Source organism: Lissotriton helveticus, chromosome 10 (genome assembly GCF_964261635.1).
Source record: "Lissotriton helveticus chromosome 10, aLisHel1.1, whole genome shotgun sequence".
NCBI classification, from domain to species: domain Eukaryota; kingdom Metazoa; phylum Chordata; class Amphibia; order Caudata; family Salamandridae; genus Lissotriton; species Lissotriton helveticus.
In genome coordinates, this window is record NC_136071.1 from 234665919 (window position 1) to 234684740 (window position 18822).

Below are 18822 nucleotides of genomic sequence, written 5' to 3' on the forward strand. Positions count from 1 at the left end.
TTCTGTGCCTCGAAATAGGAAATAATACGCATATATGGTTCATTCAGCAATAGCCTATAGGATTGCTGTAATAGTTTCTTTGTTCCAAATTGACATCTTGGTGTATAATCACGGGGGGGGGAACGTTGCAGTCTCTCTCTAGTCACCATGTCTACTATCTACAGTTGGGGCGGGGAGGGTGGGGGGATGAGGGGAGTGTGGGGTGGGGTGTGTGTTTTGTGTACTATGCTTTTGTTTTTTCCTGCTTGCATGGTCCTCATTGTACCAGTCCATGATATTGGGAAGAATTGTGGATTATGTCACCACACAAGTTGGCTTCATAGGACACATGATGATGTTATCCATATAGGCTACTTCTTGTACTCTTTGAGTCATATGGTTGAGGATACGGTTGTGATGTCTTCTGATGACACATAAGGCATTTAATACTCCGTTGGGGGTAGCTAATGTCGATAGACTGAAGATATTATCTCTGAATGTTAAAGGATTGAACCAACCTGTCAAGAGGCAGAAGATTTTAGATTATACACGGAGATTGAGGGGTGATATCGTCTTGTTGCAGGAGACTAAACTTGAGACCAAGCAGTTTTATCACCTGAGGAACAAATTTTATAGTGAAGTAGTGGGTGCGGATGCCTTGGGTAAAAAGAATGGTGTTTTGATACTTATATCGAAGAAATCTAAGGTTGAGGTTCTTTCTTCCAGCGCTGGGGGCGAAGGGAGGTGGGTCACCGCCAGACTAAGTAGGGACAATACGGAGTTCTATGTCACGAACATATATGCACCTAACACTAGCGACCTCAAATTTTGGGAGGACCTGAATAAACAAATTGAGAACATCCCTGACTCTGCTGTTCACATATTAGCTGGGGATTTCAACCTCCCTATGGATGCAACATTAGATAGGGATTCCCGCTGTCCCTTCAAACCACATAAATCACATAAAGCGTTTCTCAACCTATGCCAACGCTTTCACTTAGTGGATGCGTGGAGGCTACAAAACCCCACGGGTAGGGACTTTACTTTTTATTCCTCACCTCATGACTCGTACTCCAGAATTGACTACATTCTCATATCACAGAACGGGGTTCCCAGAATAGATTCCACATCCATAGAGCCACGAGTCGTGTCCGACCATTCTTGCATCTCCTTATCCATTGCTAATGTTATACCCTCCTCTCGGCAAACGTCGTGGCGATTGAATGATGAAATCCTGAGTATAGAACATCACCGTACTGCAATACAATCTGCTATCTCTTCTTATCTGCAGGTTAACAAAGAAGGGGATACTTCAGATCTCATAAGGTGGGAGGCCCTGAAAAGTACCATAAGGGGAGTTTGTATCAAAATTAGATCAGCGATGAACAAAGACTACAACGCGAAATTAGAAGCCCTGGAGAGCGAAATTGTAATCCTAGAGAGGAAGCACTTGAGGGACAGAGATGATTTGTCTCTGCATGCCCTGGCTAATAAGAAATATGAATACAACAAAATAATCAGCGAAAGAGCAGGGGTTTGGCTAGATAAGAGAAGGAGATTCAAACTATGCGAATCAAATAAAGCTGGGAAGAGTCTGGCGGCGTATTTGAAGTTTAAGGTTCAGAAGAATACTATTAATGTCATTAAAGATGCATCAGGGGTTGCACAGTCGGAACCGGACAAAATAACAGAGGTATTTAAGGAATTCTATGAAAATCTCTATGCAAAAAATTAATCCGTAGAGGAGGGGAGGATTCAGAGTTACTTGGACGAATGCGATCTCCCTAAACTCTCCACTAGCGACCACATTAATCTTAATGCACCGATTAGTGCTCTAGAAATAGAACAAGCAATCAAAAATCTGAAGTCAGGGAAAGCTCCTGGTCCGGATGGGTTCACGGCTAGATTTTACAAAACCTTTCCCTCTCTATTAGTTGAGCCCCTACTACACCTATTCCATGAAATAAACGAACAGGGTGCAGTCAGAGGTACTTTGTCAGAAGCCATCATTGCAGTACTCCCCAAAGATGGGAAAGACCCAACGCAACCAAAGAACTACAGACCTATCTCACTAATCAATATTGACTGTAAGATCCTGGCTATGATACTCGCCGCTCGCCTCCAGAAGGTCCTTCCCCAGTTAATTCACCCATCTCAGGCAGGCTTTCTTAAAAATAGATTATCCAGCGACAATACAAGGGTTCTGGCACATGTGTTAGAGAAAGCAAAGCTCCTAGGCACACCAACTGCAGCGATAACATTGGATGCTGAAAAGGCCTTCGATAAGGTCGACTGGTCTTTCCTGAGAGCAGTCTTACACAAATTTAACTTGGGCGACACATTCACAACATTGGTAATGTCTTTATACTGCTGTCCCTCTGCAAGAGTTAGGGCTGGTGGCTCTTTCTCCTCTGCCTTCTGCTTGAAACAAGGTACAAGACAGGGATGCCCCTTGTCTCCCTCTCTGTTCTTGCTGGCAATTGAGCCATTCCTATACCACATCCGACACGACTCGAACATCGCGGGCATTCCATTTGGGGATTGCACCGTGAAACTGACAGCCTATGCGGATGATGTCCTTGTGATGTCGGAAAGAGCAGAGCAAGCCATACCCGCACTTATGTCCGATATTGAGGATTTTTCCCGGGTCTCAGGCTACAAACTAAACAAGGATAAAACGGAGGTCAAACTCCTGAACAACACAGGCGACAAGAGCATCATTGGAGACTCCGGTCTAACGTGGCAACCGAAGTGTTTTAAGTATCTGGGACTGGACTTCGATAAAGATCTGATATCCACCCTGAAAACAAATGAGGAACTGACCCTGAAAAAGATATCGACACTGTTGGATGGTTGGTCCCCCAAATTCCTCTCCTGGTGGGGCAGAGCGGAGACGCTCAAAATGATGTCCACTCCGTTAGTAAACTATCTGGCTAGCATGCTCCCCATGACGTTCTCGGACGATTTTGTTACCAAGGTGGATAGGCTGTTTGGTGGTTTCCTGTGGCGGGGAAAGAAAGCCAGGGTATCACTGAGGAAGCTGCAATTAGCAAAAGATAAAGGCGGCCTGGGTCTTCCTTCGTTCAGGAACTATCAGACAGCTTTCCTGTGTAAACAAGGAGCACAGTGGTTGATAAAATCTCCGTTCTACACTCCAGTATGGGTTGATATTGAGAAATCACTTACGGATCACGTCCCTCTTGAAACCTTGCTTACCATGGACCTGTCACACCTGCCTCATTCTAAATATATAATGTTAAATACTAGGCGAGCCTTGCTGCGACTCGATCAAACGCACAAAACAAACATGACATTTAAAACATCTTCCTACATGTCCTTATGGAGAAACCCATATCTTAAGCAAAATGGCAAAAGTCTCTATTGGGATACCTGGTCCAAGAAAGGCATTAACATGGCAATGGACCTATATGACGGTAAAGACCCGCTCCCGTTCTCGATTTTACAAGGAAAATATGACCTCACTCCTATGGATTTCTACGAATTTCTAAAAATCAAGGCGATATTGACAGCTCGTAATTTCTCGCCCCACACACCGTGGTTAATAGCTCATCTTCCACGACTCATATCTGCGGGACACTTTGTCTCTAAGGTGTACAAAATGTTACTGCCCTTACCTAAGAAAGCCCATAGAAAGGTGGAATTGAAATGGGAAGCTGAACCCAATCTCACCGGGATAGGGTTTGACTGGGAAGTGATGCATAATACTGCTCTAGCCCACAAAGTGTCTCCCATCCCATTTCAGACAAAATATATGCTTATAAATAGGGCATTTTGGACCCCGGAAAAGCTTTTTAAATGTAACCTAAGGGATACACCTACATGTTGGAACTGTCATTCAGGCTCTGGTGATCTCGCACATATGCTATTCAATTGCCCTTCTCTAGAAATATATTGGGAGAAAATATTTGACTGTATTAACCACATTTTCAAGATAAGGCCTGCAAGGGAATTTGTTTATGTTGTTCTGGGTGCGCTTGAACCACAATTGCCGTCTGATCAGGATCGTCAGCTTTTAGACTTAATGCTAACGCTTGCATGTAAAGTGATTTTATGCAAATGGAAGAATGCAGCAGAGGTGAACTTCAAAATTTGGCAGGATTGGCTTTCATTCCTGAGAGGTGCGAATAACCCGGCACTCCAGGGGTCTACATGGAGGCCCTCTAATAAGAAATTATGGAAATCATTGGACATATCTTCCTTTCACTATGATCCACCTTGAAATAATGGGGGCTATAGTGTACTCAGAACAGCTTTTGTTAGAGTGTGATCAAGGGTCAAGCCCCTCTGGTGGCTTGGATACAACATTTAAGTGCACCTGTAGTGATATCCCTACTGACTTCAACCTCTTCTCCCATGCATTATGTTTGTATGTGTTTATATGTCGGCTATGCAAGCAACATGTGATTTGATTTTCTTAGATTTGTGTAATTGTTCTTTAATAATCTCATCGAACCATCTATGTAACGGAAGACTTACTGTATTGTCCTTTACTTTTGTTTCCTATTTCAATTTCAATAAAAATGACTTGAAATAAAAAATAAAAAAAATGAATTCCAGGCCAACTTGTAAACCTAGGGGGTTAAAAAAAAACACAGGATGAGATTTCCTTAAATACAGGCATATGTTAACCTATATTTGTATATAATGCTAATGATCACCTGTGGGTGTAGTGTTTTTGTCATATTTGGCTGCTTAATTTGCTAAAGCACGACAGGCATCAAAGTATGAGAGCATTTTTATCAGCTAAACAAATGTGGAAATATACCATTTTACTAATCTATTTATTCTCAAAATACAAAATAAATATTGATAATTACCAAAAAGATGACCAAAAAATTAATATGGAAAAATATAGATGTAAATAAAATACCTTAAAACTAGGAGCCGTACTCAAGAATTAGTCTTCACAAATGAAGACATTTTTTTTTAGTTCTAATTGTAAGTGCACGCTTTAGATATGTATCAAGCTGGCACTTTTGTGAGTTACAGTTCATCTGCCATCAATTTATTTTAGCGATACAAAAGCTGAAGACGGCTGTAATGCCAGAAACCGGTCCTCGGAAGCTTGTTTCCGGTCCAGGGAAGGCATGGCTTGGCAGTTCGGGCTGGACTGTTCCCATGAGGCACAGGGTCAGACTGATTTGCACATAGCCATGTCTGAACTGGGGTGGCCGAGTGGGCTAAAAAACGGTGATGGATCGAAACCCAGATCTTTTGACTGGGTGTGAGTGTTTGATTGGTTCAGATGCTCCGTCCATCACCACCCCCTTTTGTATCAATTTATTTTAGTTCATTCAGGGTTCAAGAAAAAGTTAACTTCATAAATAATGAGCAAACTCACACACCTGCATTTGCAAACAGATTAACAAGGAAATGAGATATGATATCATGAAAAACAAGTGAGACTAGATTTTGTACCTTTAAACAAGTCTGTCCTTCACCAACTAGCCTTATACAAAATGTATTGTCTGATAACCCTGCGATACCATTATCATTCAGGGAATGCAAGCGTAGGCCTCTGTGATTTTATCATTAATGCCGTCGTGAATGGAGGCAGCTCCTGTTGTGCTCCAGCTCTTCTCCAGGAAGCCTCCTCCAGAGTGTTTCCTCCTCCCCTGATCAGTTACCCTGACGCCCGGATTAGAATACACATTACCTCCAACCCCAACATCTAGGCATTACCTCTGCTCAGATCTTTGGACACCAAGAAAAAGATCATGTGTGTTCTTAGGATCTGTAACTCTTCATGAGATCATCCTCTTAGCACTACCTCACAATCCTATACACACTATCCCCCTATAACTTCAAGGCCTGGATTTAGGGAATTCTAAATCCTATGGGACAATCCAATTTGTGTTATGCACTATGCAGTGTTCCCCTAGCAACAGGTTAAGCACCGCTGATTACATCCTTATTTATATTTTTTCCACATTCAAAGGGACTAAACTAAAGCCTTCTCCAGAGTAGAGGAGGAAGAGCATACACACCAAAGCAGAAAGAGCTGGGACTGTGGTTTATTCTGAACACAAGAGGCTGGTGTGCAGAAAGTAACGTCTGCACGTACGACAGGAATGGGTAACGTGGCAGGGAGAACAGCCAAAGCTTTTGCTTTGAGATGATAGACACAAGAACAGCAGTTGGTTATGATGTGAATAATGGGTACATAAATCATGAATGGGGTTGCTCCTGCTTCCAAAGGTGCATAGGCGGTCTCGGTCATTTATTCTTTTTTAATTCCTTTAGTGCATTTCCTTGGTTTAAAATATTGTTCGAAAACTTCTGAGCTTTTGACATAAGAAGTACTAGTTTCAGATCATGTAGCACTGTTTCATTGTCAGAGTTCAGGAACTACCCTGTTTAGCCTCAAAACAAAACCACTGCTGTGCTGTTGTAAACATTCTCTTCAGCAAAAGTACTACAGGTGTTCAGACATTACTGTACAGTATTTTTTAAATAAATTGATGTCCTCATGTTTGACCACCAACCGGATACCCTAACCAGCGGTTCTTAACATGTGGTCTAGGGACCCTTGTGACAGCTTACAAAATTAAATAATAACAGATTAATAAAGTTTATACAAATTGAGAACCAACATGTAAAATTGAAAAATTTTAAACGTACCTTAAGCGTATAGGAATTTGAAATTGGGAGGTAACAATTAAGTCTGTATCTTCAGATCAATTTGTGGGAGCAGTGCAAGTGCACTAAACATAACATAATATATCATGGACAAAGACTGGACTAAAGTGAATTTAGAAAAATTCCAACCTTCCCATTAAAATGTATTTGTGAATTAAATAAAATAGTTAATCTTTATGTATTTATTTGATGAATTCTTGTTTCCATATTTTTGTGTAGTGTTTTGTTCAAATTATCAAATTTGCTCAAGCTCAGCTCCCCAGATTTCAATACTGATTCAGTTGGGGGTTATCATATTCCAATAATCATTCACTGGGGCCCCCCGGATTCCAGTAGTGATTAAGTGGGGGTCCAAAGAAGTCAAAAGGTTAAGAACTATGGGCCATGTGTATCAAGCTAAATTGCGTTAGTAAAGGCTGAAATTCACAGGATTTTAGTGTTTGCGATTGCAATTTAGCTTTGTGCTATGTAGGTGATTTTAAACCTACTCGCAAAATAAGGCACCGCAAACATTACCATTCCTTATTTTGCGCAAGCATTTAAAGAATCGCAATTTGCGATTCTCTAAATGCTATGCTAGAAGGCATCGCAAATTGTGATATTGCCTTAAGGAATCGCAAATGACCCCCAACTTCAAGTTGGTGGTAATTTGCGATTTCCTTTAAAGAGGCATTTTATGCTTTTTTTTAAAGTGCCATGTGGCACACATACATACCCTAGGGCATGTATGTGCACACATGCACATTTCAGGGGTGTAACAGGGTGTCCTTTTGGAACGCTTGCACTCTTGAAATTGCGCACGCAATTCCTATTCATTCCTATGGGCTCCTTGGCCTATAGGAATGAATGGGAAGCCATTCCTTAATTGCGAGTCGCAATTAAGGAATGCGAGGGAATGGCAAAAAAAGTTCGAATTTTTATTTACTTATCGTTTTGCGATTCTCAAATAGCGATTCTCAAAAAACCGCTATTTGATTATCGCAAAAGCATTCTTTCATACATATGCCCCCAAGTGTCTTGCCTGTAGAGCACCACATAGTGAATTTATTCCGATTCTCCCACTTCATTGTGGATTTATTATGCCCTGATAAATGTTCTAGATTGTGAATTGTAAAGTGAAAAATGAACTATTCAACAATTATGGCCAGTCGAGGAATATAAATTTGGAAGTTTGTTAGAAACAGACAAGAAATTTGTTTAATGTCTATTTGTATGTTAATGTCTCTTTGTTGTGGTTTACTTCACTTGGCACACATTGCACTTTCTCTTATTTTTTGTGACAAACCTCTTTTTATATTCGTTGAGATAAATATTTATTTTACTAAGGAACAAGTGTGATGGTCATTAATATTTGGTTAATGATAATGATGCATCTATTACATATCGTGATTTCTCTGATTGAAAAAATTGTCTGAATGATACCAATGAGCTCTATTGTTTGGAAAGAATTACTATATACCCAGGTTCCCATTGGTTTAAGGTTTGCTCTTGTTGCCTAGAAATTACATTATAATAAGCCCTCTGGAGTGCTACCCAGATCATGTTTGGGTAACACTTCTGATGAAGAATTACTGTGTACTCTGATTTCAAAACCAAATACTGCCAGTGCCAACTGTACATTTTAGTTCTCCTTCACAAATGGGTCTCTACTCTATACTAGTATTTTCTTTGAAATGGTAAAACTCCTACAACACGTAAAAGCAGATCTATGTAGAATTATAATGCATTGGGTCATCATTCGTTTTGTGGAATATTGTTGCAAATCCCAGGTGCCTCTTTGGAGTTCTCAAATTTGTTTTGGACCATGTTTCTGAGCATAGCATAGAAAAAATAGCCCTATTCCTCCCAGGAATGTGAATTGAACCCCAGCTGGGCTCCCTGTTTTTCGAATTGCTCAGTCCATTGATGGGGGGAGTGGGGCTGATCTTTTAGTCCACCCTATATGTGGCTAGTAACGCATTGGGGTTTTGATGTATACCCTAACCACGTTGTTGAAAAGCGCCTCTCTGTGATCTAACAGGCCTTAGAGTTTTTTCCATAACTAGGATTTTTTGTTGGAGTCGTGCCTCTTGGCAACAGAGACATGAATAGAAGTCTGGCAGGAAAGTTGATAATGTAGGCGTTGGCTTGCTCTTGGGGTGTGTCCTCCCTTGAAGTATTTCCTAGTGCAGCTGTCCGCCACAGCTACGCCTACATTCTTCTGTTGAAGTTCATTTGTCTCTCTCCATGTAACTTCTCCCTTTTTGCGCTCAGCAGCACCATTTTACCTGCTAAGATAGGACTGTGCTTAGCTGCATATTAGGGGTAGTGCAACATGGCTGCAATTCTGCTGACTTGACAGTCCGCTTCCCTGTGCCTCGGACTTGGTTGAAGTAGCTCGTGGCATCCTTAAAAGCTGAGCCCATCATCTTCGTGCAGTCTGCCGTTTTGTCAGCAATTGATTTGTGGAGCGAGGCAGTACTTATGAAAGCTCTCGAGAAAGTGACGGTCTAATTGAGCACATAGGGGAGTCTTGCTTTTTTGAGCAAGCAGTTGTAAATTGCCGGTCAGAATAACTAATAACTTCATGATGTTTAGTTTACTAAGAGGAGTGCGATTGAAGCGTTGGATAATAGACCAATGTTGAAGGGTTCCAGACAGTTCTGTGTACAGGTACCTCTGTGTCAACTTTGCATAGTGACGTGATTTTGCATGAGTAAGCTAGCATTCTAAGTACAAGTGTGCCTGTAGCTTCTTCTGCTGATGACTGTATAACCCCATGCAAATCTAGTTACCTGGACTGCATCTCAGGACTTATTTGGACGGTTGTGGAACGGGGTGAGTCCTCTACCCTTGTTGGATTTAAGATGAACGCCACTCTTCCAGAGGGGATTAGATTGACATCTCCATTGTTGCAGCACACGAAACAGTGTAATGAAGCCTTCATGAAAGACGACAGTCGTTAAATTATGAAGTCTAACGCCCATGTTAAAGGATTCAGTATAAAAGCTGCAAATCCCTTTCTTATTTTTCATGCTTCCCTCTGCACACTTTCACCCTTCATTGAGCTTCTTTCCAGGACAAGAGGTGATGAGCCACTGAAGAGGGATCTATGGTTTTAACTATTGTCCCTATACTTTGTGAAGCACTTATTCTCTTGGGCACACCTACAAGGGTTACTTTATTGTCCCTGGAATATCCCATTTTTGGTTTCCGATTTGAAAGGAAGCTAAGGGGCCCATTAGCATGGCGGGCGGAACGCCCACCACAAGGATGTACATGTGGAACGGCGGTCGCATCCTAATTGGGGGTGCGAGACCGCCGCATCACTGGCTGACTGCCCCAGCACCGCTAGGGTGGCGGCATCCTAATGGACCCCTAGATTTTGAAACTTGCCAGGATATTACCATACTAATGCCGAATTTCACTGTGCAAAAATCAGCCAAGCCATCCTCAAGTGTATACATTTTCCTCACTTGTCAGAACCCCATTTAGGTCGAGCCTACAAGACGGAAAGCAGTCTGGTTGTGAAAGACCGATTATTGGCTTAATAAGAACACCACTGACTGACTGTCCCAGCACCGCTAGGGTGGCGGCATCCTAATGGACCCCTAGGGTCTGAAACTTGCCATGATATTACCATATTAATGCCGAATTTCACTGTGCAAAAATCAGCCAAGCCATCCTCAAGTGTATACATTTTCCTCACTTGTCAGAACCCCATTTAGGTCGAGCCTACAAAACAGAAAGCAGTCTGGTTGCGAAAGACCCATTATTGGCTTTATAAGAACATGCAAGGGCTTTGACCCACCTATTGGTTGGCTTTAAAGCTATTCATTTACATTCTTTTTAGGTTGAGCCTAGGAGAGCGTGTGCTAGTGTATGCTCTCTCGCTTACGAGGCTCTTGTGTACAGTAATGGGCTTGGAACCCGCTTCTAGCTTACCATTCGTTGTCCTCATTGACGCTCCTCTTTGCTGCCTTTTGATCGGGTAGTGGCTTGCCATACTTTACTTTCTTTTCGGTCAATGGCCCCCGGACCAAGTGCAGATTAATTAGCTTAATAAGCGCCCCTTCGCTGTAGTCTGTCGCTCGTGCGGTGATTCGGGTACTATTTGCGCTATGACGCGATTAACACTGACTGCGTCATAGCTCTTTTTGTGTTTTTCTTTAAACCACCCTCCCTATTTCTTCTCCTCTGTGTCAGCAGAACGCACTGTGAGTATTTGAAACCCAGCTGTAAAAGGTGCTGCTTAATTACAGGGCGCACACTTCATGTTTTAAAATTATCCCCACCTCCCTGTTTCTTCTCCCTTTTGTTTTAGCAGGACACATAGTGGACGCCCATAACCCCGCTACAAAAGGTGGCTGAGTAGCAGCGGGTTGCACAATTCCTGTAGCTAGATTTCCAGCAGGGAGGTATGGAAGTTGACGGCTTGTTGTTACAGACATTATTGACCTGCATACAAGGAACACAAACTGCTGTTTTCCTGCATGTTAAACAGAAAGCATTTGGCATTAACATCGCTTTTTGAATCATGTGCGTATATTATATTTTAAGAAAGTACCATCAAATATATTTAATGTGGTAACTTCCCTGACAGCATGACCGTGATGTCACTTCGTAGTCATGTGAACAGTAGCGGCAGAGGCGACGGCCATGTCACGTCATGATTGTCATGCCAGCATGTTATGTTATGTTAATAGTTTGTGTAAGCGCGACAGCTGCCCCAGCAAAGAGGCGTCCCGGCGCTGGTAGATCAAAAAATGTAGTACTGATAGAGGCAGGCCAAGCTTGGACAGACAACCCTAAGGAGGAGGGAACAGACATTTTTTGACGGCTCACTGGTAGGGGGACTGTGCTCTCATTGTGAAGCTGGTAGTCGCAGCCGTGGAATGATCAGCCAAAGCTCTCCTGGCAGCTTTCTTCATTTTAGCAGTATTCTTGACATTTTCAGACAATACTTGACTATGGAGAGGGAAGTGGCGTAACGGTCAGAGCTGCTGACCATGGAATTGGGGAACCAGGTTCGAGTGTGGTGGGGGCTCCACATCCTACGATGCTGGGAAAATCACTTAATCCCCCTGTGCCTACAAATAATGCATGTGTCCTTGTGTAATGTAACTGGTGCTCATGTAGGGTACTCCATTACCTTCGGGTCAAGTTGACGCTATATAAAACGGGCGGGGGGGGCAACTGGAGATCTTCTTCTGTTTTAATGGAGTATGTTTGCGAATTTTGATTTAAAGCCTAGTTCTTTTCTTGGACTTTGGTGTGTGTATATATATATATATATATATATATATATATATATATATATATACATACAAATTTGCCTGTGGCATGAGAGGCACATATATATATATATATCGTCTGCGCATGTTACCCGTGCACAGTATGGTGTTTCTATTTAATCATGGGTTATTGTTAACAGTGCTTCTTATACGGAATAGTAATTCACCATTAGTGAATTATGGACAATACAAAGATTGCAAGGTAGCACATTTAGGCAAGGCATTCTTTACAGTGTCTATAAATGTACTCTTAAAGCTGCTCATTAGTGCTTTGTTAACAATCCTGTTATCCACTTACACCTGCCCTCCCGTTCACCACACTCACCACCCCGACACCTCATTGCAAAGCAAATAGCTTGCACATGGCAAGATCTATTGGCTTTGCCAATGCTTGTTATTCGAGTCCCATCTTATCGATCAAATTTGTCCCTCCCATGGGGTATAATTTCTTTACCATCTCTTTGATTGGTTGGGTTCTATTGCTTTGTAGAAGTACTTTTTTTTAAGTACTTTATAAAACTGCATGTTTTCCAGCCATCTCCTGGGTGTGCTTTTCTCCCACTCCCTCCACGATACTCTCTCTCGCCCCTCTAAGCGCACTGTTGTTGCCCTCTCTGGTCTCTGAGTGCTTCTCCCTCCCACCGTAGTTGTGTTGCTTCTCCTTCTGCATGTCATATAGCTTCTCCCTACTTCCTGCTTTGCTTCTCTCCCAACTCTTCCTCCAACCTGCATCCAAAACTCCATCATCCTTTACAGTTTGTTTTTTAAGTGGTGCGTTTTATAGCCAATCCATCTCAGATAAGTAAATTGGGAAAAAAACGGCCAAGTCATTTTTTAGGTACCCAACATGCGTGCGCCTATAACATCACTCAACAACCTTGTCTTGCTTCTTTAAAAATGTTTTAATAATTAAAATAGCCATTGTGCATGGCATCTAAAATATAGCATGGATAATAAGGTGAGATCTGTTGGCTTTGCCAACCCTTGTTTGTATCTCTTTGGCTTCAAGGTTCAACCCGGACTGGTTACTGCTATGCCCAGTGGGTAAAGCTCTGTTTGCAGCATCCTTCCAATTATTTCTTTCTCTCTTGCCATTTATTCTCTCCAGCTGCCTTCTCCTCCCAACTCTTTGAGAGAGGGATTCCCTGTGCTCTGCCATAGAAGGGTGCATAGCCGACTTTGGGTTGCAGAGGAGACTTAGAATGCAACTAGTGGATTTGGAAGATTCTATCCTAATTATTGACGATCACTTTTCTTGTAAACCTATGTCATGCTTACTACATGAGAGAATGCTTGATTTATGGCAATTTAAGAACCTGATAACGAAAGTGCAGATAAGATAGTTTCATGAACCGAGTGCTACTGAAATGGGTACTGGCATGGGGATGCTATTTTACATGCATGTCTTTATGGCACAGTAAACCGAATATTTTCTGTATTTTCTCAAACACTATAGGTTCCCTAAAGTAATTTTAGTGCTCTAAATCTGGAGTATGAGCAGGGGAAGGCTTCCAAAACACAAGAGTGTGATGTGATTAACTTTGTTGAGTAGCACCCCTGAGCAAGAAAACCCTCCCTAGCGAGATCTGTGGCGACTAAGACTTCATAAAGTGGAGCAGTGAGCAAGCGGGAGCTCCCAAAGAGCACCTGAAAGGAGCTAGGGAAAGGACACCACCAGACATCTTACTTCGATCACCAGGGTGTGGTTTATTATTGAACACACACAGCCCTCTCAGCACAGTTCATTCATACCGTCGCAGTGTACTTCTGTTTGCTCCCATCTAATTGATGCCAAATATTTATCTTTTTAGGCACGCTGTAATAGAGTATGCTGTGGAAGCCCCGCCCACTCTCCTCCCACATTTGTCATTGGCTGGTGTCATTACCTTGTAAATTCTGGCTTCCAATCCATTATGAGGCTTGTTAGTCCCTCCTTGTTACCGCCTTGTCGCCATTTGTTACCGCCCATAAGGACTGGAACTTATACTCGGCTCCTTACACAGACTGCTTTATCCAGTGAGTGAGCACTATTTTTGTTATTGACACTGATGGGGACAATGGCGGCTGCTTTATTTTGTTGTATGTGCATGTTGATCACAGCGCCCGCTTCATGGACACCGCGCTCTGTTTTTTCTTATTTAAAACTTTAACGCTGAGCGCTGCGCCCGCTTCGCAACGGCGCGCTCTGTATATTTTATACATTTTTTAAATTTAATACCGGGCGCGGTGCCTGCTTCAGGGACACCGCACTGTTTTTTTTATTTAATACCGAGCGCGGTGCCCGCCTCAGAGACTCCGCGCTCTTTTAAAAAAAAATATGTTTTTACTTTAATGAGCACAGCGCCCGCTTCACGGACACCGCGCTCTGCAATACAATAGGTGTTCCTTTTGGTATTGTAAATGACAAGGCCTTTTAAGTTTTTAATAAAAGGCATTGCCATTTACAATGCCAATAGCTCAAAAACTCGCAGTTGCGAGACCTATTGCATTGTAAATGCTTGTTTTTTTTTTTTACGTGTCACCTGATTGACCACATCATTATGAGAAAAAGCACAATATCTTCAATTAACAAGTGCTAATAATCATTTTGTTGTACCATTCAGCCTTGAAATCGTTTTTTAAATAACAAATAACAGCAAGAAACTATTATTGCAATCCAAACTACCACAAGATGAATTGCCATGCTGCCTTGCTAGTTCTATACAGAACCACTACCAAACAGGCAAACCCTAGGAGTGGTCAGACCGATTTCATTTGTAAATGCCTGTCCCTTTAGCTTCTTAAAATATAGTGTATGCGTCCAGTAAGCTGCTGTGGTAAACCACTGCTTCTTTTGAGGTCTAGAGAGACTGCTCAATGCACATGAAGCAGGTCTTACAGAAAACGACAATGCACATGGCAGATGTTCAAGAAACTCCGGGATTGATCTGAAAATTAATGTTTCCTTAAATTATGGTTGTGCATTTATTTTTGTGTGTCTGTGTGCGAAGTGCTTTGTGTGTGAGAGATCAAGCGATGTTTTTGAATCGTCCGATGTGCTACATGTCCTATGCTAATAGTCTGGTATTGGCTTTACCTTATCGAATGGATCACAGTTTGAAGATCTCAATCAGTGTAGAGTGATAGTTATGGATTTTCTCTCCGTTTCCAAGTCTTCCAAGAAAAAAAAAAACTCTGACCATGTATAAATGGAAGTATTAATGTCTTGCAGAGCGCTTTCACGTTTATGGTTGTAGGTTTCACCTACAGATAGCTTTTAGCTGACTGTTCACAAGGAGACCTATTTAGAGATCTACTTACAGTGAGTTTTTGGCCAGTCCATTGCTTAGCATTGGTTGGCTTTCTTACCAACATGATTTTTGTATTTTTTATATATCTTTTTTTCCTCTTGTGCTTTCCCTCCCTGAAGCACAGCTTCTTTCCCTTCTATTGAATGAATGATTTCTATCCTTCCACAGCACATATAAGGGAACAACTTTTCTCTTTTTGTTATAGTGCTCTATGCGCATGCATGTGCTTTCTCGTTCTCTCCCCCTTGTGATGCTGCCTAATTTGAATTTTACCCTCTCACTGTCCCCACACTCTATGCTGCTCTCTGTACCTGGCTTGTTCGTAACTTCCCAACATCTCCTAGTCCTGCTCTATTTTGTCTTTTTAAAAAAAATGATTTTCATGTTTTTTTTATTATAAAGAATGCTCCTACATTGCTTCCCTCACCCAGTCCTTCCCCCACCTCCCAAATGCTCTCATACACACCCACCCACTAACTTTGCTGTTGTTCGTCCCTGTCTCACTGTTTAAAAAAAAAAAAAAGCTTTTGGGCTGGCTCTTCAGCTGCTGTCTTTAATAAAATATGCTTCAGAGCATTTTTTATTATTTTTAATTTACTGCTCCCAAGATGTGCATATGCCATCTTAGATCGATAAAAATTAAAACGAAAGTGGCTGCCATTCCATTACGCAAGCACGCATGTCTGGTAACGCTGGGTCATTTAGCGATGTGGCGTGTACATGTGCAGATGCGATGATGTAGTGACATATTCACACTTTTTAATGTTTTTAAAACATTTTTGCCAGTGCTCTTCAGCATTAACACAGCGATATTGATTTTTTTGTTTTTACAAATGCATTGATTGAAATGCATTGGCAAGGCCTGTTGGATTTACCACTGTTTGTTAAAAATTATTGTTGAATGGTGGAGAATGCACAAAGGATGTATTAAAAAAGATGCAATAGATACTGCTGCATGGTGATAAAAACCACACAAAATTCTGAATGTGAGATTTCTATATAATGTTTTTTTGTGTTGCAGAGAAGGCTACAGATGGCTCCCTGCAAGGCGAGGACTGGACACTTAACATGGAAATATGCGATATCATCAATGAGACAGAAGAGGGGTATGTACCTTGTACAGTTGGCACACAGCCTCTCCTGTCTAATGTGCAAGCCCCTGTGATCTTTTCATAAGTATAATTTGTACCAATAAAAAAAGAAGTGTGTATCTGCTCTCTTGGACATGTGCTCACCCTATGTTATTTTATGTTTTTTCTGCTATTTGTGTTGCTTTCAAACTAAATGACCTTGCATAAAGCATCCAGACTTCTTTGTGCAAGTTACATGCATTACAAAGATAGTTATGCCAAAAGCAGCATTGAAGACTTTCCTGGGTGTACAGACAAATGTATGTTTCTTCTTTCAAAACACCCCCAAAATCCTGCCAGCCTCGGCCAATAAACCAATGTAAAGTAAAGACCTACATGTTTCCAGTGGAAATTGAGTGCGAGATTTTTTTATTTTTATTTATTTAGAAAGTTTTGTATAGCACGAACATGCAACCATATGCGTGAGAGACAAACAAATCAACAATAAAGAATAGGCTAACAGTGGTTGGAATAGAATAAAGCACGTACAAGGCAGGATAGTCTACATAAGAGTTCGCTATCTGAATCTATTCAGTGTCATTGATATGTTGATTTAGGGTAAGAACTTAGTCAGTAGATATGATTTGGCTTCTCTTTTGAAGGCGTAGGTGGAGGAAATTAGGTGAAGGTCCGGCGGTAAAGAGTTCCACAGCCGAGAATGCTCTAGCCCCAGTTTTCTTTTTGTGGGTTCGTTGGGGTTTCAGCAACAAGGTGAGCGCTCTTCGTGTGGATCTGCTGCCCCCTGATTTTTCTAGCTTTTGTACCAGGTAACTGGGGGTGTTGAAGTGTAGCACTTTGTGTGTCATGCATTCAATTTTCAGTTGGATTCTTGCTTCATATGGTAGCCAATTTAAGGTTTTTAGGGCTGGTGAGATGTGTGCATTTCTTTTAGTTACGAGGACAAGTCTTGCTGCTGCATTGAGAGAGGCTCTTAGTGGTGCTCGTTTGTATGTAGGTAGGCCACATAGTGTGGCACTACCGTTGTCCAATCTGGGTAATACTAGGGCTTGTACTGCTTGTTTTACATCTTCATGAGGTGGGTATGGTTTCAGTTTCCGCAGAATGCTCAGTTGGTAGTTTGCTCCTTTGGTGGCTACACTAATGTGACTCTGCATATTTAGGGGTATGTCTAATGTAATACCTAAGGATCTGGCAGAGTCTATGATGTTGGGCAAGCATTGAGGGCTGTAAGATGATTCAGGCACAGATCAATCTTGATGTTGTTATTTGGTGGAGAGATGAGAAGAAATTCCGTTTTAGCAGCGTTGAGTTTGAGGTGGTTAACCGTGAGCCAGAGGTGTGTATTTTGTAGGATGGAATTGAGGGATATAATGTTATCTGGAAAGACAATTTTGAGATATAGCTGGGTGTCATCAGCGTACATATGGTAGTAGATGTTAGCCGATTTTAGGAGGTTTGCTAGTGGTTCCAGGAATAAGTTAAAGAGAATGGGGGAGAGAGCGGATCCTTGAGGAACGCCAACAGTTATCGCTTGTGGCTTAGATAGAGATTGAATCATTTTGACTTGTAAGGATCTGTTTTGGAGGAAAGAAGTGAACCATTGTTATACGGCCCCTGATGGTTAACAAATGTTATCTGGGTAACTTAGATAGAAATTTAGGGTAGTGAAGACTAATGATCAAGTGCATGTCACATACTGACCTCTTAGGGCAGGTCTATAATGCAGATACCTGAGCAGTATCCTGTGGTGATGCTAGATACTGCTACATTGGCTCACCAGTGCTACAGTGTACCCTCACCCGGCCTTGCCCGGTGATAGGACACCAGGCCATATTTACCAGGTGAGGCACACACCTGGTAAAAATCATAATTAAGATACAAAAAAATGTCACTGAGGTTCAAAGTCTGTTCTGTAGCTCTCCCATGCTAGCACTATTCATATGGCAACATCCTACCTTGCTTAACTCACCAGTGCCACCCGGCACCCAGGGGAGTGGTGCAGGATGTGTGCTGAGACCGCGATGTTGGTTTCGGGCCAGTGAACTGGCATAGCAGCATGGATGCATTGATTCTGTTCAGAGTGTGAGGCTGGCCCAGGCATCATTGAGATCACCATGGTACCACCCTGACTGTTTTGTGGAATGTGAATGGAGCTGGGTCTCTATAATAATCACAGCCCTGAAAGAAGGCACAAGCCATTACGCAGCACGGCCAATGGTCTACCCAAGTTGCTCTACCGCTGATACGCCATCACAGCTGAAGCGGAGGAGGCCACGTGAACTTGGGCTGTGGGCCCCTGTCTGCATCACATGCAGGGGCTGTAAAACAGCTTGTTGCTTCAGCAGCTTAGAAGAAGCAAGCTCAGCAGCAAAAAATGACAGCATAGGCAGTGTACTGGCACTCCTCGTGGAAGAGTGAAGGTAGTGAGCAGGGGAGGGGTGCTTACCTGAGGCTCAATATTCGAGGGTGGCCTCCTTGCATGGTGGGGCCCATCCCTGGCAGCAAGCAAAAAGACAGACTGGGACCTGT

The 18822-nt window shown here is 42.2% G+C and overlaps 1 protein-coding gene across 6 annotated transcripts in view; it reads left to right on the forward strand.

Moving 5' to 3' along the window:
* Positions 1-18822, forward strand: part of TOM1L2 (target of myb1 like 2 membrane trafficking protein) — a 501785-nt gene that overhangs the window by 73365 nt on the left and 409598 nt on the right. For all 6 annotated transcript variants that reach the window (XM_078665196.1, XM_078665195.1, XM_078665198.1 and 3 more), the window contains exon 2: positions 16224-16308. In XM_078665196.1, coding sequence (XP_078521322.1) covers positions 16224-16308 — 85 coding nt within the window. The remainder of the gene's footprint in view (positions 1-16223; positions 16309-18822) is intronic.